The following is a 22,665-nucleotide window of genomic DNA, read 5'->3' as shown; positions in this document are numbered from 1 at the left end:
CCCCCCCCCCCACGGCCCCAGGACCCCCCGCCCCCACTTCGGAGCCTGATGCAGGGCGTGACCTCGCCTCCCCGCCTGCAGACTTCATCGTGTTCGTGGCCTCGGTGGCCGTCATCGCCGCGGGCACGCAGGGCAACATCTTCGCCACGTCGGCGCTGCGCAGCATGCGCTTCCTGCAGATTCTGCGTATGGTGCGCATGGACCGCCGCGGCGGCACCTGGAAGCTGCTGGGCTCGGTGGTCTACGCGCACAGCAAGGTGCGCCCTGCGCGCCGGCGGGGGCGAGGGCAGGCGAGACCTGGACCCGCGGGGCCCCGACACAGGACCCCATCTCTGAGGCCGGGCAGGGGCTGGGTCGGGGGGCAGGTGTAGGCCAGGAGGCGGGGCCTGCGGGGTAAGGCTGGAGGGGCCCACTTGGAAGCTTCTGGGTTTCGGGGGTCTATGCGCACAGCCAAGCGGGGAGCTGGGGCGGTGTGTGTGGGGCGGCGTGGGGCGCTGGGGGCAGCGGGCCTGGGGCCTGAGGTCTGAGTGTGGAATCTGGAGGGTCAAGGGCGGGGTCGGGGGTGTACCCTTGTTTTTGTGAGGGCCTGGCCCCCTCCTGGAAGGCGGGAAGGCCAAGCAGGTGAGGAGCTGGGAAAGGAAAGAGGCAGAGCCGCTGTCCGGCAACTCCGAGAGGTGGGGAACTTTTGTCCCCCCTCCAGAACACCTCTCTCAGGTCATTGTGGGAACCTCCCCCGCCCACCTCTGGCAGGTGGGCACAGCGTACCTCCCTTCCCCATGCCCCTCCCCCTCGGCCCTCCTCATGTTCTCAGCCTTGCTGCCCTCGCAGGAGCTGATCACCGCCTGGTACATCGGGTTCCTGGTGCTCATCTTCGCCTCCTTCCTGGTCTATCTGGCTGAGAAGGACGCCAACTCGGACTTCTCCTCCTACGCCGACTCGCTCTGGTGGGGGACGGTGCGTGAGGGTCTGTGCGGGTCTGGCCTTCTTCCTGAGACCCTCCCCTGGGGGACCACTGTGACTCTGACTCAGGGTTGAGCGAGCCTGTCCTCTCAGCTAGGGCCAGGACCCCCTGTGACCAGCCCCTGTGTTAGCCCCCAGCTTGCCCCAGGAGATCGGCTTGTGCTCCACAGTTCCCACACCAAGCCCCTGCGACCTCACCCCTGACCAGCACCGGGCAGGGAAGGGGAGCGGTCCATCTACGCCCCTACCCAGCTCTTGTGGACGACCATAGGGCACCCCCCCTCTTGATCAGGCTCCCACCTGCCACCCAACAAGCTCTTTAGCCCTGAGGGTAAACTCTTTGTGTCCCCAGATCACACTGACGACCATTGGCTATGGTGACAAGACACCGCACACATGGCTGGGCAGGGTCCTGGCGGCCGGCTTCGCCTTACTGGGCATCTCCTTCTTTGCCTTGCCTGCCGTGAGTTCCCCTGCACTTAGGATCTCCCAGACTGGGGGAGAGGGCCCCCGGGGGGCAGAGCCAGCTAAGCCCTTCTCCTGGATTTGCATGGATGGGGGAGGAGAGAGCTCAGAGGGGCCCAGATGAGGCCCAAAAGGGCCTTTCCCACCTTTTGTTGTCCCCCTCCACCCCTTTCTCCCAACCACGCCTCTGCCCCTAGGGCATCCTGGGCTCTGGCTTTGCCCTGAAGGTGCAGGAGCAGCACCGTCAGAAGCACTTCGAGAAGAGGAGGATGCCTGCAGCCAACCTCATCCAGGTACAAGACGCCCAGGAAGCCCCTGAGATGAACTGGTGTGTCAGCTTCTCTGTGCTGACCCAGGTGTCCCAGTTTCACAATTGTGACTCCACTTTGAAGCTCCGAGAGCAGATGTGACTTCTCTGGGGTCACATGCCAAGTCAGGGCTAGAGCTGGGGTGCTAAGTGGGACTGTCAGAAACTTCCTTTGCGTCACATGCCCAGTTCAGGCCTCATCAGAGCTGCCCCACTGTTCCGCTCCAGCCCCAGCTCTACGTGGCCGGCAGTGGAGTGGGGCCTAGGGCCTTTTGTCCTGCCACCCGAAGGCTGTGCAGTCATCAGTAAGCCCACACTGCTCCCAACACCCGTTCATTCCATAAGCACTCACACAAATGAATGTTGTAACTATAAACTGAGACAAACACTTTGAAAGAAAGAATAGTTCTCTGAAGAGCATTTAACAAGGTCCTGGCCTGATCCGACCTGGAAGGGGAACTCTGGGATGACGACCCTGGGAAACTGATGCTTGAATTGGGAGCTGGAGGTCTGGTAGGAGTCAACTAGGTGAAGAGGTGAAGGAGGGGAGCATTCAAAGTAAGGGAACAGCACGTGCAAAGGCCCTGTGGTGGAAGGGAGCGTGGTGTGTTTGTGAACTGGAAGGCAGCTAGCGAGGCTGGGACAGAAAGCTCAAAGAGGAGTATATAGTGGAAGGGGTTGGGTAAGTGGCCGAGGCCCAGACCTGAGGGCCACAGGGAGGAGTTTAACACTATCCTAAGAGCAATGAGGAATCACTGACAGGTATGAAATAGGAGGAATGGGTGACATGATCAGATTTCAGATTTGTGTTTTGAAAAGAGGTGAATGGCTTGCAGAGTGCCCCAGGTGTGTGTGGGAGATGACAAGAGGCTCTGGCAACTGTCGGGGCAAGGCAGGGTGCTGGACTAGCATCGCAACAGTTGAGATGGGAAGAAGTGGGCCAATTCTGTATATTTAGGGGGGAAATTCGTGGCCTCAGGAGTGAGGGAGAGGGCGAGGGAGGTGCCTGGCGGGTGACTTCCAGGTTTCTGGCTTGCCCAGCTGGTGATTGATGGCCCTCCCCACTGGAGGGGGACCAGATTCGGGGCCTGAGGAATGTGAGTTTGGCTGGAGCACGGAGAGCGTGCGGGGCCTCCGTCCCGAGCGCTGAAGAGGCAGCTGCACATACGGTCTGCAGCTGAGGGGAGAGGGATGTGCTGAAGCCCAGGGCACGGATGAGCTGGCCCAGGGTGGAGCAGACACCGAGACGAGGAGCGTTTAGGAACCTCAGCATTCGGCGACCGGGCGAGCAGAGTGCACCAGTCAAGGAGACAGAAAAGGAGCAACCGTAGGGGTGGGAAGAAAAGCAGGAGTGTGTGGTCCCCGTTTCCTCCACTGTGCTGAGGCATTCTGATAGGGCATGGGGGGAGGGAGGCAAGGGCTCTGATTTTTGGGGGGACTCTGTGACTCGGCCCTGGCTTCTCTATAGTCAGGCTGAGCGCGAGAGCAGCCCCTGCGGGAAGTAGTTCAGGGAATACTTGGCCTGGTCCCAGCATGCCACCCTCGGACTCCCCGATCCAAGTCTGACTCAGCCCCCCCCTTATCTCTCCTCCCCAGGGTGGAGCCCCCTCCCCATCCCTGCTATCTCCAGCCACCAGCCCAGTCTTTCCTTCTCAGCGTCCCGTGGGGCACAATGGCCGTCGTCCCCTGGGAGCTGGACTTCCAAGGGGCATTGGAGGGGCAGGCGGCTGGCACTGTCCATGCCACGAGACAGCTGGTATTGTGGTGCCCGTAATTAATGAGACAGCCCTGGCAGCTGCTCCCCAGCTCAAGCCAGGGGCCTAGGCAAGCAGGAAGCAAAAATATTCCTGTCCTCGGAGGGTGCCTGGCCAGTGAGGTCAGCGGTGGGCCGTCCCTTAAGGACAAGAGACACCCAAAGAAGGGGGGCCTCCAGGGCTCAGCTAGCCTTGGTCCGTGCCGCCTGCCCTCCCTAATCACCGCACTCACAGTCCCTCCTTGGCTCTTCTTCTTACCTGGAGGGAGAGAGACAGTCCTTCCTCTTGTCCACCCCGCATCCCTCCTGCTGCAGAGAAAACCCTGCAAGTCCCTGGAGGCTGAGGGCTTGGTGAGTGATGCTCCCGCCTTCCCTCCTCAACCCCGTGGGCAGTGACAGGCAGCTGGCACAGATGAAGTGGATGTATTCGTAGCAGTAAGAATTCACTCAGTCAGTATTTATTCCCCACACTGTTGCCGAGCACCTACCATATGCCGAAGGGTACAGTGGTGACCAAGACCCAGCTTAGGGTCTAGGGAGGGAGAAGGACGACGTTCATCAAATACACGAGGCCTAGATACTTTCCAGCCGTGGTAACAGGAGGGACAAGAGTCGTGAACAGGGAAGCCTGGTATTAAGGGCCTTTGTGCCAGGCGCTGTGCTTGGCATCTAACAGACATCTGCCCTTTTTTTCTTCCTGTCAGGCTGTTAGGTGAGTCGTATTTTATCCAGTTCACAGGTGAGGCAGGCGGGGCTCTGCAGCCTTACCTCATCTGCCCACGCTAATAAAGGGCAAAGCCGGGCCTAGAAACCCACGTCTGCCTGATGACAGAGCCCAGCTCTTACCTTAGACCCCTGGCTCTGATGCCGACCCGCGGGCCGCCTTGGGGAAGTCCTTTCTCTCTGGGTCCCCGTGTCTGGCCCTGCCTGGAGCTGGAACTGGCCTCTGGCTCTGGGTCTCCTTCAGCTGACCCAAGGACCGGTTCCTCTGAGGGCAGAGGGCTGGTGAGGGGTGGAGTGGCTTCGCTGATGCCTTGTCCTCCCTTCCCCTTCCCTCCTACGACAGGCTGCCTGGCGCCTGTACTCCACCGACACGAGCCGGGCCTACCTGACGGCCACCTGGTACTACTACGACAGTATCCTCCCATCCTTCAGGTAGGCCCTGCTGCAGGGGGGCATGGGCGGAGGGGGGCGGTGGTGATGTACCCTGGAGGACAAGTGACTGGGACCCGGCCCTGGAGGGTGGGAAAGGGGTGACGGCTCCCAAAGGAGTGTCTGGGGCGGGCTCTGCATATCCCGTGTAATGCAGAGCCCCGAGTGTCTTCTCTCCCAGTCCGCTCTGCCCCGTGGTGGATGCTGGGCCTGGGCCCGGGGTGGAGCCCCGCCCCCCTGCTGCACCCCGGGCTCTGGAGCGCTGGCTGTCCGCATGCTAGCCCCTAGTGCCGCCATTCAGGGCGGAGGCGCTGCCAGCTCATCTCCCCTCTGTCGGAGTCACGGGTCGGGTTAGCCCTTGCCAGCCTGCCGTACACACACATGCAAGAACGCGTGTGCCAGAGCTGGGTTCAGGGGCCCACCCCAGCACCCCTGTGTGTGAATAGGCCCCTACTTTTCCAGGCCCTAGTGCCCAGAAGTGAGTTCATCCCACTGCACCTGGGGGTGGCTGCCCACAGAAGATTATTAATAGCGATCACCAGGGTCTGTGTGGCCAGGTGGCTGGCCAGGCCCTCGGGCAGGAATGAAGACCACGGAGTGTGGCTCAGTCCTGCGGGCAGGCAGGGAATCAAGCGCGAGGCTGGGTGAGGCTGGGCGAGGCAGCTGTGCTCAGCGCTTCTGCGGGTGCCGGGTGCCTCATTCCTCATTAGTTCTCACTCACCCCTACACCTGGCTCCCTCTCCCTGCTCCCTCCCAGCTCCAGGGGCTTCCTAGGGGAAGAGGCAGGAGAGAACGGGTTGGGGGGGGGCTCCCAGAATCACACGGGGTCCCCCCCATCTCCTCTTGGCAGAGGCAAGCTCCCACCTCAGAGACAGGGCGGTGGTTGGTTTGGAAGGGTCCTCCCTTTCTGGGGTGGCTCTAAGGACGCAAGGCCAGGCCTTGGGGAGTGGGGCAGGGTCTGGTTTGTTAGAAATAGGGTGTATGTGAGGGGGAGGGAAGATTTGGGGGTAGTACTGGGCCCTCTGATAAGAGGGACAGAGCTTGGATTAGAGATTCTAGGTCCACGGGCCTTCTGCTCCTCGGAGCTCAGTTTCCTTGTCCATATAATGGGAAGGCAGAGGGGAGATACCGTCCTTTGGTCATGGAAATAGAAGTGGCATGGAGAGTTAGAAAGAAGCTGAGCCCCAAAGCTAGTCTCCAAGAACCCAGTGGCAGGAGTGGATGCTGGAGGAGTGGGTAGCTGAGCTAGCTACCCAATCAAGTCTCTCTCCCGCGCCTCAGTTTCCCCCGACAATCCAGTCAGATCTGGAGGGTGAGGGTTTCAGGGCAGCCGCTGGCCTCCAGGAGGGCATAGCTCCATGTCTAGGCACTCCGCTTGACAAGCAGAGAGTAGGTTAGATTCAAGCTGCCACTTACCGCCTTCTGAGGGGGCCCTCGAGTTGTGCCCAACCTGCACAACCGTCCTCGGCAGCCCTGAGGATTTCCTAGGAGCTGAGTGCAGAAAGGGAGGGAGGAGGATTGGTCTCTCCCACCCCCCACCCTGCCGGTTCCGGCTTGGGGTGTGTGCTGAGCACCTCTGGAGGCAGAGCCTGGGGGGATCTGAGCTCTGGAGCTCGGTGCCCAGCAGCCCTGCCTGCCGCTGATGGTGCCCTCTCCTGCAGAGAGCTGGCCCTCTTGTTTGAGCACGTGCAACGGGCCCGCAACGGGGGCCTACGGCCCCTGGAGGTGCGGCGGGCGCCGGTACCTGACGGAGCGCCCTCCCGTTACCCGCCCGTTGCCACCTGCCACCGGCCGGGCAGCGCCTCCTTCTGCCCTGGGGAAAGGTAGGGGCCCCCCGGGGCCGCCACCTCCTCTCGCTTCTCCTCCTCCTCTTCCATTCTTTGTCTCACCCTCTCTCAGACTTGTGTGCAGCCACCGTGTGGGTGTCTGGGCCTGTTCTGGGGACTCCCAAGCCTTGTCACAAGGCCTGGGCAGGTGTCGTCGGACGGCCTGCCAGGTACAGACTGAGAGCCTCTCTGGAGAGGCCAGGCTGGACTCACCTGCTTGTCACCTGGGGCTCTAAGGGTCTGAGTGGGGGAGATATCCGCACCGTCCTTTCCCGGCACCTCCTCCATTCATTCCATTTGTCCTCTTTCTTTCTCTGTTTCCACGTCCCCTCACTCTTCCATCCCTGCACCCCCATCCCTCCCGGGCAGCTGGAGAGAGGAGGAGGCCGCTGGCCACAGGTGCTTACGGCTCAGGTAATCGTGGGCACCATCCTGGGACGTGAGGGCAGGGCACCCCCTCCCACAGCATGTCCCTCTAGAAGGGGCCACTGAGCTTGCTCCTCGGGGTCGAGGTACCAGCTGGAGAGAGAGCCCTGTGACTAAGAACCGCTGTCGGACCTCCGTAAACTCAGCCGATGACTAATGCTCTTGTCTTGCGCAACCCCGGTCCACAGCTTGGCTAATCCCAGAGGGTCCTCTGGGGATTCTCCCACAATGCCTTTCTTCCTTACTGAGGGACATTTTGCTTATCCTCACAGTCTCTTTCCTCTTGACCTGTCTCTCTGGGAGCTTTTGCATTTTGGAAGAAGAACAAAGAAAGAACCATGCTTACCCCACATAAATGTTCAAAGTTGTGGAATTCCAGGCATTTTTGGAGAAGGGAAGCTCACGGACTCACAGAATGAGAAAGGGGCTGCCCCCTGTAGAGGGACAGCTCTGAGGTCAAGAATTCAATCCCTCCTCATTCCTCCCCTGCCTCCTCCCCATCTCTGTTTTGTCTCATCTTCACACATCACCCCTCATCAGCCAGGTAGACATCTGGGCCTTAAGCCTCGGGTGTGATTCTGAGCCCTGGGCCCAGAACGAGGGAGCGGAGAAGAGGCCAGCCACTCGGAGATCCGAAGGAGGCGGTGTGGTGAAAGCTGGCCTCTACCACCTGACGCTGTGTGTCCTTGAGAAAGTCATCGAGTCACTCTGGGCCTCTGGGTCCTGAGCGGAACACCAGCAATGTTTAGGCTGACCGGGGCCCTGGGTTCTCTCGGCTGAAAAGGCCAGGGGAAATGGGGTGGTGGGGGGGAGTTGGTGCAGAGGATTTTGGGAGCAGCATTTCTTCCCAGTGAAGGCAGATCAGTGAGGGCATCTGTGGCCAGGGGCTGAACAGAAGCAGGGAGATGGAGGGTCGCTCCAGGTCAGGGGCTGGAGGGAGGGGACGCACGACTGGCCAGACCAGGCTGGGAGCTCCCTGGAAGAGAGTCCACGGTGTGGCTCCGGGTCGGATTCTCTGCCCCTGGCCGAAGGCCCTTCAGTGTTATCCCCACCCCCATCCAGCCGCAGCTCATAGGTAAAACTCAGAAGTTGGGGTATTTGAGCAACTCTGCCCAGGGCCTGGGCTAGTGCTTTCTGGAGCTTCCAGTTTGCGCTGGTCTCACCTGGCCTGGATAGGAAGGTTCTGGAGATGGAGACACACCTGGAGCCCAGCACCTCTCCCACCCACAACTGCTCTGGGGCTCTGGGTCCCCCAAAGCCTAGGACCAGATGACTGCCGAGGGCTTGGCATTCACTAATTCCCAGCCTTGTGTCCGTCTGTCCTGGAGTGTCTGTGTGGCCGGGGCTCGTGGTGATGGTGGTGGAGTGTCCCCTCTCCCCAGGCACCCCAGGAGGTTGAGCTGTGACTTCTAGGGCGTCAGCCACTAGGCTCAGGCCCGTATCCTTACTTTTGGCTGACTGGGCCCTATGGGGTGGGTGCTCCAGACAGGACCCCTCTTCCCCACCACCACGTACACGTACACACTTCTCCTGGTTGGCCACACCCTGAGTGGTGCTTGTGGGTAGGCCCAGGCGGAGTGCGTTCCCAGGACTACCAGAAGCAGGACTTCCTGGGGGGTGGCATTGCTGAGGCCAGCGCCTCCTCTCTTGGAGGTTTTTCAATGAGGCGCTAAGATGATGTTTCTCAAGGCATGGTCCCCTGACTTCCTGCAGCAGCGGCTGTGGGGTGTTCGCTAAAAAATGCAGATACTGGACCTCTCCCCAAGCCCACAGAATGAGAATCTCTGGAGGAGGGGCACAGAACTCTATTTCACGTGCTGCGCAGACCCTTATGCAAATGTTGAGAATCTGCATTCAGGGGATGCGGGTGGAGGGTGGCTTGGGAGGGGTTCTTCTCTCCCACCAGCCGCAGGAAGCCAGCCCCATCCTGGCCGCTCCCCACGCTCGGCCCACCTGCCCCCTTCCCACTAACCTCTGTTTGTGTCTTGTTCTCAACTTCCAGCCAGATGTTTAGTAATAAGCGGAGTTTCTTTCGGATCCACGCCAGCTGGAGACCGAGGTACCCCCTCGCCTGCTCCTCCTGCCCCCACTCCTCCTTGCCCCACCCAGTTCAGGGGCTGGAGAGGGGGACAGGATAGGCCAAGGACAAGGTGCATGTGCCTGCTGCCTGCTGTCTGCCTTGGGACCCTGACGAGCCTCTTACCTTCCTGCGGATGCCTCTGCCAGGTCGGGGGGCATGGGCCTGGTGCCCACTCTGCCAGGAGGGACATCTGTAGGGAGACTTGGAATGAGTTCTGGCTCTGCCACTGACCCCCTGTGTGACCTGGGTCACATCGCTTCCTTTCTCTGGACCTCGGTTTCCCATCTGTAGAATGGGCAGATTGAACTAGAGGCTCTCTGAGGGTCCTTCCCACTCTGACTTTTGCTGGGCTTTGGGTTTAGCTTCCTGGCTTCCCACTGCCCCCCCTCCCCCCAGGGACCTAGCTGATGCCTGAAAGAGCTGGGGTTGGCACCTCTTTGGCTAACTCTAGAGCCGGGCTCGGATAGCCGCATCACCACCACGTTCCAGGCCCTGCACTGGGGACACAGCGGTGACTAACAGATGGCGCCCAGAGACTTGCAAAGGGCGAGTGCTGTTCAGTGTGATGAATGCAATGAAAGGAGGAAGCAGAGGGGCTCTGGAGCCAGGGTCAGGCCCTTCACCTAGAGGCCGCCCACAAAGGAGTGGACGTGAGGGAGGGCATCCCGGGCCAAAGAAACGGCATCAGTGAGGAGGCTTGAGCAGGCACAGCCGTGGGGAAGGAGCAGGCAGCCCAGCATGGCCAGATCGGAGAGTGTGGGGTCACGAGTGAGGTCGGGGCAGAGCTGGATCGCAAAGAACCCCAGAGCCCTGCATGAGCGCCATCCTGTAGGCCCTGCCTGGCAGCCTGGGCTCCTTGACCCTTGGGTTGCCCAAAAGTGCTTCTGGAGCCTTGTGGGTTGAGGAGCCCATAAGTGCCTGGGGGACTGAGCTCCTGCCTGCCCATCCAAGAGGCAGCGCTTCTTAGGAACTAGTATTCTGGATCCAACCCTGGCCACCACTCCCTAGCGAGGGGACTGTCCCCTTAAGCCCTGGGTGCCTCAGTTTCTTCAGACGTAACCTGCGGATCGTAACCGCATCTGCTCCCGTTCACAACGTGCTCGGGTCATAGGAAGTGCTATATAAATGGTCGGCCGTGCTCCATGTGGCCTGCGGAGCAGTTAGGGCTCATTTCTAAAAGTAGCTTGGAAACCATGGCTGAAGGAAATAGAGACACGCTGCAAGGGTTAAGCCAAGGAGTCTCTGGGTTAGACCTGCCCCTTTGCAAGATGACTTTAGCTGTGTGGGCAGGAAGGGCAGGAAGGGCAATGCTGGGGCAGAGGGGCCAGCGATGGGGCTGCATCCACCGTCCTGAAGAGAGGGGATGTCCGCAGCATCAGGAGGGGTTGGCTGCCTCTTCCCCCATGCGCTCGGCCTTTGGTAGCAGATGGAACCCTTAAAGTCATTCCTTGGGAAAGCGGACACAGGGGTTGACCCAGCAGGGCAGTAGAGGGCAGCTTGTGTCCGGAGCTTGCCCTCCGCCACTGGATAGCCTCAGGCAAGCCTAGCCCATCTGTGCGCCAGGACACCAACAGACCCCTTAGACCCGTTTCTCAACCTCGGCGCCATGGAAGTCAGGTTCGGAGAATGCTTCATGGGTGGGGGCTGTCACAGGCGTTATTTAGCATTGTTAGGCAACCTTCTGGCCTCGACCCACTAGCTGCCAGGACCACCCTCCAATGGGACAACGAGAAACATCTCCAGACATTGCCACATGTCCCCTAGTGAGCAAGATTGCCCCCATTAGAGAAGCGCTGCCCTAGACGCTCTCCTGATCATTAGTTCCAGAGAAAGAACAGTGTCTGAAGTCAGAAAAAACTGGGTTCTGATCCTTGCTGCATCCACAGGGGCTCTAGGCCTTTGCGCAGGTCACTTTCCCTCCTTCCCAGTCTGCAAACTAGGGATGGTAAATGTGGAGCCCACCCCATGAAGCAGCCCAGAGAGAGCTGGAAGGGCCAAGGCGTTCAGACAGAACCGTGCGTGTGCTGAGGAGCCGGGATGGGTTCCATTTTGTTTGAGCTTTTAGGCTCCAGAGAGGCTGACATGAGCCATTTTCTGGGCCTCGCCCAAGGAGCTGGAATCCAGGGCCACCCCTGGGAAAACAGTGCCTTCTTACATTGAAGAGGAGCCCAGGGCCTCTGGCTGGCTGGAAAGTTACAGAACCCCACAAACCAGGCTAGAAGCTCCTTCAACCATCACAGAATCAGAGCTGGAAAGGGACCTTTCAAGGCCTCTAGTGCAAGCCTCCAGACCCCTTCCTCCCTAAGTCCTGCTGAGAGCAAGCTCGGTCTTGCTTGTACACTTCTCGTGACAGGGAGGTCACCCCCTTCCCCCACAATGTCATTGGAGTGATGTGCTGGGTGCAGAGATCTGGAGTTCCAGGCCCTTGGCTATGTGTCAAGGCCTTCTCCACCCCCCCCCACACCCCTTGGAGGAGTGGAGGACAGAGGGAGGGGTTGCACGGGCCAGGAGGGTGGGGGTTGCTTGCCAGCATGAGGAGAGCCTGAAGGAATGGCTCTGCAGAGGAAAGTTTGGGAGACCCAGCCTCAAACTTTGGTTGGAATCCTTGGGATGTGTTGAGGGGATCCTGGGCCAGCAAACAGCGTGCTGGATTGTGGGGTTGCCTCGTCCTTCCCTTCTGATATCCTCAGGGCTCCAACCCATGACCTATAACCTCTCCCTTCTAGAAGAGCAGAGGCCCTACTCATAAGGATGGCCTTTCATCCTGGCTGCCTTCCTGAAGGTGCCCCTGGTTTCAAGATCTTCCTCACCTCAGCACTTTGGCTCTGTACCCTGTACCCCATGCCTAGGGCATGGGGGATCCTCACTCCCACCTAGCCCTGAAACCAGAATCTATCCTCTGGTCAACTCTTGACCTGAAAGTCCCTGATAGTAGGTGACACAGTCTCCTCCCCCAATCTGTGCCCCACCTTAGGCCTCCTCCAAGACTGGCTGGTGCTCTCCTGAGCCAGGGCCCCGGACATTTGGGGTGGAAGGGTCCCCAACCTGTCTTTAAGCCACAGCAGGGAGGCAGTGGTGACACCCCAGGACGTGGGGTGGGGGACGTTTGCATAGGTCCTACTCAGACAGTGAGAACATGGTCCTTGAAATTCTTGGGCACAGATTACTCTACCAGGTATTGGCTGACCAGGGCTTGCCTGGGGCGACCTGGGGCCTCCCTGCACCCGTCTTCCTCCAAGGTTTGGGGATGTGGTGGGGAGTCGGGGTGTGGGAAGGGAAGTCTGAGCACACGCACAGACACGCACATGTGTGTTCCCCTACACACAGACGTGTGTGGGTGTTGCTGAAATGGGGGTTCGTTAGGCAGTGGGGGTTGCAGGGCTGGGAGGGTGAACATCCATCCAGGTCGGCAGAACTCAGGCAGGGGAGACCACAGAAGAACAGGTTAAGACCTTCGCCAGGAGGGTGGGCACCAGACATGTCCGGAGTGTATATGTGGGCCCAGCAGCTAGACCCACAAGGCCAAGGCCCTCTGCAGCCAGCACATTGCACCCCTGGGTGGCCCCGTTTATGCTGAAGCCTGGGTGATGCCGACCTTTGGAGTTTTGCAATGTTCCACCTGCAAAGCTGGACCAGGTCCTAAACCCTGACCTGACCGATCAGTGTGGGATCAAGAGCTCCAGCAGGAAAAGAAGAAAATAGAAATTGACACATGTAGACACACTGGTACTTGGGTACCCACACTGTCACATGGTGTGCACACACGTGTGTGCACACATACACACACACACACACACACCATCGACTCCACACAGCCTGCCTCTGTGTACAGTGAGGACCTGGAGGCCTTTCTCAGTGTGTATGGCCAGGTGAGCTTCTCCATCCCCCAGCAGCCTATCTGTGCCCAAAGGGGTGGCCACTCCACCTTCACCCACCCACCTGAGCCAGGCCCAGCTCTCCCATCCTCCTGTCACTGACTCCCTTCTTGGGTCTCTCTCACTGCTTCCGCTCTGACATCTGTCTCCTGTGCACCCCCTATCTGTGTGCAATGAGGGGTGGGAGATGGGGGTAGGGAGGGGATCTGCTCAGACTGACCCTGCATCGGCTTCCTGTAGGGGTCAGGGTTCCCCTCGCCACACCCTTGTTCCATCCCAGGAAGTCTCCACTTGGTGGAGAAGCAAAACCCAGTAGCCACCCCCAAGTCCTAAGTCAGCTGCGTCCCCACGCACACCCGCCCCCCAGCTCCGGCTAACTTGGCTCTCTCCCCCACCCGACCTGCCCTGCCAGCAGCCGGATGGGCATCAAGGACCGCATCCGCATGGGCGGCTCTCAGCGACGGACAGGCCCCTCCAAGCAGCACCTGGCCCCCCCGCCGATACCGACCTCCCCCAGCAGCGAGCAGGTGGGCGAGGCCGCCAGCCCCACCAAGGTGCAGAAGAGCTGGAGCTTCAACGATCGCACCCGCTTCCGGGCCTCCCTGAGACTCAAACCCCGCACCTCTGCTGAGGGTGAGCCCCCAGGACCTACCTGCTGTGGAGGGTGGGGCAGGGACAGAGTCTGGGCTGGGGGTGGAAAGATAGTTCTAGTCCCTGCTCTCTGACCATCTTTGGGCACTGGTCTTCTGGTCTGTGAACTGGGCGTCATAACACCTGCTTTGCTGGGCTCCAGACTGTTCAAGAATCAAATGAGAATGCGGAGGGTGGCACTTGGTGGTGGTTAAGAGCGCAGCCTTTGGGAGTCAGGCTGCCGGGGTTTTGAATCCTGGCTTTGCCACTTACTGGAAAGTTACAGAATCCCACGCACCAGTCTTTGGGAGGTGCTGACCTCTGGGAGTCTGGGCATGGCTGGTGCCCAGGGCCTCCTCTCCCCTGCCCAAGAAGCTGCCTGGCCTTCCACCCTCTCCTGCCCCCATGGAGCAAGGATAGCATCCTGTCCTCGTGCAGGGCACCAGCCGGGGAGAAGCATTTCTCTCTCTCGGAGGCAGAAGGACTTGCTTTCAGGGCCTTCCCCCGCAGCAGAGCCGGGCATGGGAGCCAGGCCCTGGAGCGTCCTTCCCTCTTGGCTGAAGGATAAGACTGTGTGTGATTATGCGCAGAGGCCTCAGGTCCCTTGTCTCTGAGGCTCACTGTCCTGGTGGGACCAGTGGGGCTTCCTTCACGGCTGTGTGCAATTTGCCTTAGGCCAAACCAGATGTGCCCTAAAAGAACTCCCACTTACGTGGCCACCAGGCACATTCTTCCTCTGACTGGTCAGAGGGCAGACGGGCGTGCAGTAAGCCAGGATTTTCCACCCTGGCTAAGGCAGCCAGGGAAGAAGCCTGGTCTGCCTTGTGCCCCCAGGAAGGTTCTGGACCCTTTCTGAGCCTCTGTCTCTTTATCGGTATCTCTAAGGCTGGTTCCGCAGGTGGTGGTAGGGGTTGGGAGGGGCCCCTTCTGCTGCCACCACCTGGACCCCCTGACTTTCCAGAGGGCCCCTCGGAGGAAGTGGCAGAAGAGAAGAGCTACCAGTGTGAGCTCACAGTGGATGACGTCATGCCTGCTGTGAAGACGGTCATCCGCTCTGTCAGGTGAGTCTAAGGCCTGAGGTGCCCCCACCCTCCACAATTCGTCTGCCACCCATTGCTGCTCCCCATCTGGGGCCTGCCCTCATGGCCAGGCCTGGCCTAGCTCCCAGGCACGCCAGCTGCTGCCCGCCTGGCACCCTCGGTGGAGCTGGCTGGCGGGGACCCTGGAGTGTGGGTGGGGTGGGAGGTGGCATATGGCTCCCAGCAGGGTTTGCTCATCCTCTTCACGTCTGGAGGGCTGGCTGGCTGGGGCGGTAAGCTTGGCCGCCCACCATAGTCCCCTCCTCCACCCGCAGTGTCCTCTCTGCGTCTCTGCCCTCCTCCCCCCTAGCTGTGCACCAGCCACTGCCTCTCCCTGCGTCTGTCCTGTATGCTTTTTCCCTCCAACTCTGTGTCTCAGTTTCATCCTCCTTTTGCTTCTGTGTCTCAAAGTTTCTCTCTCTCCTTGGGTATCTTGACCTCAGCTTGTCTGTCTCCCTCAGGGCTTCCTCTAGAGCGGTGCTTTTCAAACCACAGGTCACAATGGTTTGAAATCAACTTAGTGAAATCAATTCAGTGGGCCATGGTCAGCATAAAAAAAAAAAAAAAAAGGAATAGAATAGAAAATAGCAGAGTGCATTCCCCCATAGGAAGGGCAAATAATGTTGATGAAACCTACATTTCAGTTACGTGTGTGTGTGTGTGTGTGTACTAGTTTCTGATGTAAAATGTATATATTTTTTAAGATTTATGTATTTGATAGAGAGAGAGCACAAGCAGGAGGAGGGGCAGAGGGAGAGAGAGAATCCCAAGCAGACTTCCCACTGAGTGTGGAGCCCAGAGACTGTGGGGCTGGATCCCCCAACCCTGAGATCACGACATGAGCCAAAATCAAGAGTCAGACGCTTAACCAACTGAGCCACCCCGGTGCCCCGTAAAATGTATTTCTTATGGTGGGTCTTGGTCAAACAAGTTTGAAAGCCCCTGTCCTTCTGGCTCTACTGGCTCTCTCCCTGCCTTGACAAGAGTGGGCCAGAGTCTCCTGAGCCCTTTAGCCATGGCTCTGGCCCCCAAGCTTCTTGGTGTGGAGTCCTGGCCTAGACTCCGTCTCCACCCAAACGCCCTTTACCCCCAGGCCTTCCAGGCTCACCTCCTCTCCTCTCTGGCTGATGCATCTACCCACAAGCCTCTTTGTTTTGTGTTCCTGGTAAAATCACAGTCAGCTGGGCCCCCTTCCACTCCCCGGAGAGTTTGAGGCTTCTCCCCACCCCCCCTGACACATGCTGTCTCTCCCCTCCAAGTGACCAGCTTGTGGAACACATCGCCTGAGCCACCACCTGGCCCAGGTCAGGTCTCCTTGGCCACCCCACAGACCCCTCATAGCCAGCATGCCCCAAACCTGCCCTTCCTCCCCTGTTCCCATTTCAGGCAGTGGCACCACCGTCCTGCCCGTTGTCTAAGCCATGGGAGTTATTCTGGACTCAGACTCAGAACCCTTGAAGTCCCTTTTAGTCCTGAATTGCTCCAAGCTGCCCACTCCCAGCTCAGGCCCAGCCCCGGGGTCTGGTCTTCCTGCCCAAGACTCTGCCCCTCTGGAGCATTCCCCACACAGGTGGGCAGAACCATCATGCTAAGGCAGGGGAAACCCTTCCCCACCACCCCAGCCGCCCATCAGCCAATGTCTGCCAGGGATTCAGGGCTGTTCAGAGTACGTCCTCCCCCTGCCCACCAGCCTCCTCTTCAAGGCCAGCTTCTTTCTCTGTCGTCTTATATGTCACCCCACCTCCCCAGGTGGATTGACCCCTTAGCTTCACATTCTGTCCCAGCTACTTTGAATGGACTCTCACTCACATGCCTCCATGTCTGTCTATGTCCAGAAAGCCTCTTTTCATCCCCCTCTTGCCCTTGGGAATGGAAGGTATCATTCTCAAACTTGTCCTCTGCCCTCCCCAGCTGAGACTCCCCCTTCTCATCATCCTAGACCACTGTCTCCATTCCTTGACATGGCCCTTGTCACCCCATAATTGTGTGTCCTGTCTCCCACTCCAGAACAGGGCTCCTGAAACCAGGGACTGGGTCTGATGTTTCTTTGGGTGCTCAGGGTCCAGCACAGTGGCGCTAACAAGCATCTGTGGAGTGAACGCAAAAATGTCTTGTCCCAAGCCGTCTTGATCACCAGTGGTCACAGATGCCTGCCCTGTGTCCCAGCTCGCAAGGAGAAACCAGGCGCAGTCCCTGTCCTCCCAGGCTAAGGCTACTGCAGATACAGGCACGTTAACACACACACACACACACACACACACACACACACACACACACAAAGAGACGTCCAGGGGGTGGGGGTGGAACATGCTGGGGAGGGAGGGAGGCTGGGAGACCCAGCAGAGGCTGTTTGCAGTGACCCAAGCAGAAGGTGCCCTCGCTGGGCAAAAAGTTAGCAAAGGGATGGAGAGGGGGCTGGAGAAGAATCCCCTCCCGCTGAGACCCCCTCTCCCGACAGGATCCTGAAATTCCTGGTGGCCAAAAGGAAATTCAAGGAGACACTGCGACCATACGACGTGAAGGACGTCATCGAGCAGTACTCGGCGGGGCACCTGGACATGCTGGGCCGGATCAAGAGCCTGCAGGCTCGGTGGGTGTGCAGGCAGGCAGTGAGGCGGGGGCCCCAGCTCCAAAGCCAGGACTGCGGGCTCAAGCCCCCCGCCCCCGGGCCCGGGCCCGCGCCCGCGCGAGCGCCCCCTACGGGCCTCGGCGGGAGCTGCAGTTTCTGGCCTGGGCAAGGCTTCCGGCTTGCGGCGCGCCACTGAGGCCTGACCCCGCACCTGCCTTGAGTCTGAAGAAGGACCCAGCTGCAAGTCCTCTCTGCGAACCCCACCGACCTGCACTCCCCGGGGGACGTCTTTAGAGGACTGTTTCCTAGTCCTAAAAGAATAGGATTAAAATAATTAGTGATCTCCCATCTCCCAAGGGGACTGGCAAATTGTCCTCAATGCTGCCCACCTCTTGCCTCTGGAACCCTCCTGCACCTCTTCTCTCCACCCAGCACATAGGAAGAATTCTTGCACCAAGACCCTAATCACCTACACCTTGCCTTTCTCCTCTTGCGGCCTGCATTCTCACTGCCCATCCACTCACTTGTTCTCTTAAGAAATAGTCGTCGGGCTTTTGTTACTTGCCAGGCAGTGGGGCTCTGGTGGAAAGGAAGAGTCCCTGCCCTCACAGAGCTTGTATTCTAGTGGGAGAGAACAGATGGTAAATAAGTGAGACTAGACGATGTCAGATGATGATCAAGGCTAAGGAGAAACGTAAGGGTTAGGGCATTGGGATTTGTGATTTTAAATAGGTAAGAAGATGACATTTGAGAAAAAAATAAAAGAAAGGTGGGGCAACCAGCCCGGTGGCTGTTTAAGTAAAGAGGTTTCAGAGGCAACAGCAAGAGCATAGGCTTGGGCAGGTGTCTGGGGTGTTGTTTTAGGACCAGCAAGGAGCTCGGCGTGTCTGTTCTGGCCTGGCGCTTGGACTGTATAAAGTCCCGTGGGCCACTGCACACACGCTGGCATTCATCCAGGGGGAGATGCAAGCCTTGGAGAGCTTGGAGCAAAGGACTGACAAGATCTGAGCTGTATTTTAAAGGTGCACCCTAGGTGCTGTGCTGAGGGTGACCTATAAGGGATCCAGGGTGGAAGCCCGGTGACCAGTCAGGAGGCTGCTTCAGACTTGCAGGCAAGAGATGATGGGGACTTGGACCGCGGTGGCAGCAGTGAGGGTGGGGAGAAGTGTGCAGACTCCAGATAGATTTTAAAGGTAGAGCTGACAGGGTTTTCTGATGGGGTATAAGAGGAAAACAAAGAGAGTCAAGGCTGAAGCCCAGGGTTGTGGCTCAAGCAACAGGAGAAAGCCGCCATTTGCTGACACAGAGACGGCAACTAGAGCAGCAGATTTGGCTCAGGTGAGTCGGGGGGGTGTTGGGTTATGAGGCCCATCGGACATCTTCGGGGAGTGTTGCTCTGGCAGTTAGACTGGGCAGTGTGGACTCCAGAGGAGAGGTGTGGACTGTGAGATACTGATTTGAGGTCAACAGCTTACAGAGGAATTGCAACTCTGCAGCTGAAGACGTCACCTAGTGAGCGTGCATAGAGAAAAGAGGTCCCAGGAGTTAGCCTTGGGTCCTGCAGTTTCGTGGGGGTAAAGGAGGAGGAACCAGCAAGGGAGAGTGAGAAGGAGAGGTCAGTGAGGTAGGCAGGAGGAGAACTGGGAGGTGGTGTTTGCCACCCCACATGACGGAAGCGCCAGAAGAAGGGTGGCCAGATGTACCGAGTGCTACTGAAAGGTCAAGTATAACAAGGCCTGAGAGTTGATCATCAAATTTAGCAGCATGGATCTTGACAACAGTAGTTCTGGGGAGATGGTGGGAATGAAAGCCTGACTGGAGTAGATTTGAGAGAGGGAGGGAGGAGAGAAATTGGAGACGGGGCAGAGATAAGGCTTTCAAGAATCATGCTGTGAAGGAGAGCAGAAAAATAAGGTGGGACCAGCTCCAGCCTTGTCCACCTTATACCTCACATTCCCGCTCGGCTCTCTTTTGCCAGTCCACATTTCCCACCTGTCTTCCCAGGAGGCAGTTGCTTTACCTGTCATGCTTGTGTGTGTGGTCCCTCTGCTCGCTAGTTGGCAAACCCGCAAAGCAGAGGTCCGGCCCCTCTATCCAGCTCAGTCTCCATTTGTCAGGGCCAAAGGGCCCCCTCCTACCAGTGCAGGCTGTGTCTCCCCGTTCAGCAGGTAACCTAGAGCTCTTGAGGGAGGGGCGGGTGGCATGTGTCTGGGCCCTTTGACGGTTACTTTCTTCCACAGGGTGGACCAGATTGTGGGCCGGGGGCCCGGGGACCGGAAGGCCCGAGAGAAGGGAGACAAGGGGCCCTCCGACACAGAGGCGGTGGATGAGATCAGTATGATGGGACGCGTGGTCAAGGTGGAGAAGCAGGTGAGTATGGGATGGAGTTTCACTTGTATGGCGGAGCTGGTCGTCGACCAAGAGGCTCCGGAAGGCCGCGGGGACCAGCACAAGGGGAGGGTGCGCTTCTCGGAGCCGCAGCCCAGGACACCGGCCAGGGAGGCCTGAGCAGAGCCCACGCGTCCGGGGCCCCACAGACCAGCCCCGCCTCCCAGGAAGCCCGCCCACTCCTGCTAGACGACCCCCGAGAAACCCACCCTCTCCTGCCAACCCCCGCCTGCACGTGGCTGTGGTCTCCGACAAACCCGTCTAAATTTCATCTCCTGCCGTGTAACCCCGCCTCAGTTGTCTTTCTCTAGCTCCCGGACTATTCCAACCAATCACAACTAAATTTCCCTCCGGGAATGAACCCCGGCTTCCCACCTTCCCGCCCTCTTGCCAAGCTCCGCCTTTCCTGCCGCACCTCCCCCGGGAGGAGACGCGTCTCCCAGAAGCGCCCTTCCCCGGCCAAGCTCCGCCTCCTGGCCGCGCTCCTCCCCAAGCCCCGCCCCAGCCCCAAGCCCCGCCTCCAGCCCCGCCCCGCCCCCAGGTGCAGTCGATCGAGCACAAGCTGGACCTGCTGCTGGGCTTCTACTCGCGCTGCCTGCGCTCCGGCACCTCGGCCAGCCTGGGCACCGTGCAAGTGCCGCTCTTCGACCCCAACATCACCTCCGACTACCACAGTCCTGTGGACCACGAGGACATCTCCGTCTCCGCACAGACGCTCAGCATCTCCCGCTCGGTCAGCACCAACATGGACTGAGGGGCTTCTCAGGGGCGGGGCAGCACCGGCAGGCCCCTGGGCCTGGCGCTCGGACCCGCCCTCTGAGGCCTCCGGACTCCTCTCTTACTTGAACTTGCCCCCTTGCGGGGAGAGAGGCCACACGCAGTATTTGGCGGCCTGGGTAGGCGAGATACCCACCGTGGGGGTGCCAGCGACCCGCCCCACCTCAGGAGCGTGAGATGCCAGGCCGCACGGAGGGCAGCAGCAGCGGCTGCCCCGTCGCCTCTGGGCCCCCCAGTGCCCTGCCCGTTCCATCAAGGCCCGACATGGCTGGTCTATCTGGCAGGGGCACTGTCCCGGGAGTGGGAGTGGGGCGCTGGGGTCCTGAGCCCTGACCCATCTTCCAGCTATGCAAGGTGAGGTCTCTGGCCCGCCCTTCGGACAGAGCAGAGAAACCCTCCCGCCAAGTCCCCGCCCCACTTGGGGGTGGGCCCAAGGTGCCCAAAGGTACCCATAAGCATAGGACCCTGTCACAAGGCAGCTGGGCACCATATATGCAAACTATGTTAAATATGCAACTTTGGGGACCCCCATGGGGTCCCTCTGCCCCTCCCTCGTCGGGAGATGGGCCCCCAGCAATAGCTGGTCTCAGGCTGCTTGGCCATGACCCCCATCCCTGTTCTTTGGCTTATCACCTGCTCCTCACCCAGCATGGGGCCTGTTTCTCCCTTGCCTCCCCAAGGGCAGTGCTTGGGCCTTTCTTCCCATTTGCAGGTATCCCCTCCCAGGGGTGCCTTCTTCCTGCTGGATGTCCACTCCCCTCCTTGGTCCCTTAGACACCTTACAGCACAAGTTTCTGTCTTTGCCTCCAAATCTCCCATGGACAGTGCTCCCATGGTCATATGAAGTTTTCCCGAACGTGCAGAAAGTCTCTCACACTCCCTGACACACACAATCACACACACCTGGAGACGTGAGCACACAGCTGTTCAGCCTTCCTTGGGCCTCTGCAGCTGATGCCAGTGGACTGGCCTTGCAGGGTGACATCCAGTAAGAGGAAGCCTGCCACTCCGTCCGAGTAGGAGAGGGAGCTCTGAAGTGACTCCAGGCCTCTCTAGGCCTCATCTCAGAGTTTTACCAGCTCCCCTTTCTCAAGAACGTCTACTTCTCACTGGTCCAGGAGCCCTAACTGCTGCTTCTGCTGCCCGCATGGACCCTCCTCGGTGTCCCTACAGCACAACTCAGGCCTAGACCCCTGGGGCCTAGACAGCACTGGAAAGACCCCAGGCCCTCCCCAGGGTGGTTATCAGACCTGCTTCCACTTCCTAGTCACTCTCCCTCCGTGAGAGAATAATAATGCATCTCACCTCTCCTGTTTGTCGGGCCCCAGCTGTGCACCTGGCGCTCACGGGCACCATTTCCCCTCCTTCCGCACCTCACTCTTCACTTCAGTTGGCAGCCCCCCCCCATACTGGCATAAGTCTCCCCCCTCCGCTCAGGCCCCCAGCACCTCTTTGGTATCCCTACCCTTCTGTCCCTCTTTTGGAAGCCAATGCAGGGAACAGGAGGATGTGTGCAGTGGACTGGTGGTGACCCTCTGGGGGTGCCGGGGAGCCAGGGGCTCAGGCCCAGCGGCCTGCATCTCATGACTGGGGAGCTGCATGCACCAGCGTCAGGGCTGGGGCTGGATCTCGCTCAGCCCCCCGGTGCCCAGCCTCTGCCCCAACATACCCTCTGCATGTGACCATCATGCCCTGGATGGAGCCTGTCCTGGCTCACCTCACCCGCACTGCACTGTCCCCAGAGAGCCACCTTCTATCCCCTCAGAGACAGAGCTGTGGAGAGGGGCAGGAGAATGAGATTACCCTGTGACCAAAGGAGATTTGGGATGAAGCCTTCCCTCCTTCCACGATTAAGGTCCCCCCCACCAACCCAGTTCTCGGATATGCAAGTACCTCACTTTGTTAACTTATTAACTTATTGGTTTCATTAAAGTTTTCAGTAGGAGGTGGTTGCTTTTGGCTGTTCAGTGGCTGGGGGGTGGGGTACCTGGTCTGGGGGTGGGGACGAAGAGATTTGGATTTGTCTGGTTGTAAACAACAAAAACCTAACCCATTATAGCTTAAGGGGAAAAAAAAGAAAAGAAAAGAAAATGGAACCTATTAGCCCGGATAACTAAACTGTCGGGAGGATAGAATGGTTTTCGGCACAGCTCGAGCTAGGTACATAACATGTCAGGGATCTGCCTTCTGTCTCAGCCTCCCTCTCAGGCAGGCTGACCTCTCATGATGACCCCTGGCACTTACACATTTACTTTCTCTTGGCTTACGGCCCCAGCGAAAAGTGAGTACCAGTTTCCTAATAGTTTGTGTCACTCAGGGTCCACTTAGGAAAACAGAAACTAGGCTAGGTTTTCAACAAAGAGAATTTACAAAAGGGG

The 22,665-nt window shown here is 59.0% G+C and overlaps 1 protein-coding gene across 1 annotated transcript in view; it reads left to right on the top strand.

The window, feature by feature from the left end:
• KCNQ4 (potassium voltage-gated channel subfamily Q member 4) overlaps positions 1-22,232 on the top strand; it is a 52,959-nt gene extending 30,727 nt beyond the window's left edge. The window contains exons 4-14 of the mRNA XM_040627458.1: positions 82-257; positions 829-954; positions 1,313-1,423; positions 1,623-1,718; positions 4,552-4,640; positions 6,299-6,460; positions 13,257-13,477; positions 14,436-14,535; positions 17,012-17,143; positions 19,363-19,492; positions 20,052-22,232. Of these exons, the coding sequence (XP_040483392.1) occupies positions 82-257; positions 829-954; positions 1,313-1,423; positions 1,623-1,718; positions 4,552-4,640; positions 6,299-6,460; positions 13,257-13,477; positions 14,436-14,535; positions 17,012-17,143; positions 19,363-19,492; positions 20,052-20,264 (1,556 nt within the window). The 3' untranslated portion in view covers positions 20,265-22,232. The remainder of the gene's footprint in view (positions 1-81; positions 258-828; positions 955-1,312; positions 1,424-1,622; positions 1,719-4,551; positions 4,641-6,298; positions 6,461-13,256; positions 13,478-14,435; positions 14,536-17,011; positions 17,144-19,362; positions 19,493-20,051) is intronic.
• Positions 22,233-22,665: the final 433 nt, after the last annotated feature.

Source organism: Ursus maritimus, unplaced genomic scaffold, assembly GCF_017311325.1.
Source record: "Ursus maritimus isolate PB19 unplaced genomic scaffold, ASM1731132v1 scaffold_12, whole genome shotgun sequence".
Taxonomy (NCBI): Eukaryota; Metazoa; Chordata; class Mammalia; order Carnivora; family Ursidae; genus Ursus; species Ursus maritimus.
The sequence above is the reverse complement of the archived record's forward strand: the minus strand, read 5'-3'. Positions and strand labels throughout refer to the sequence as shown.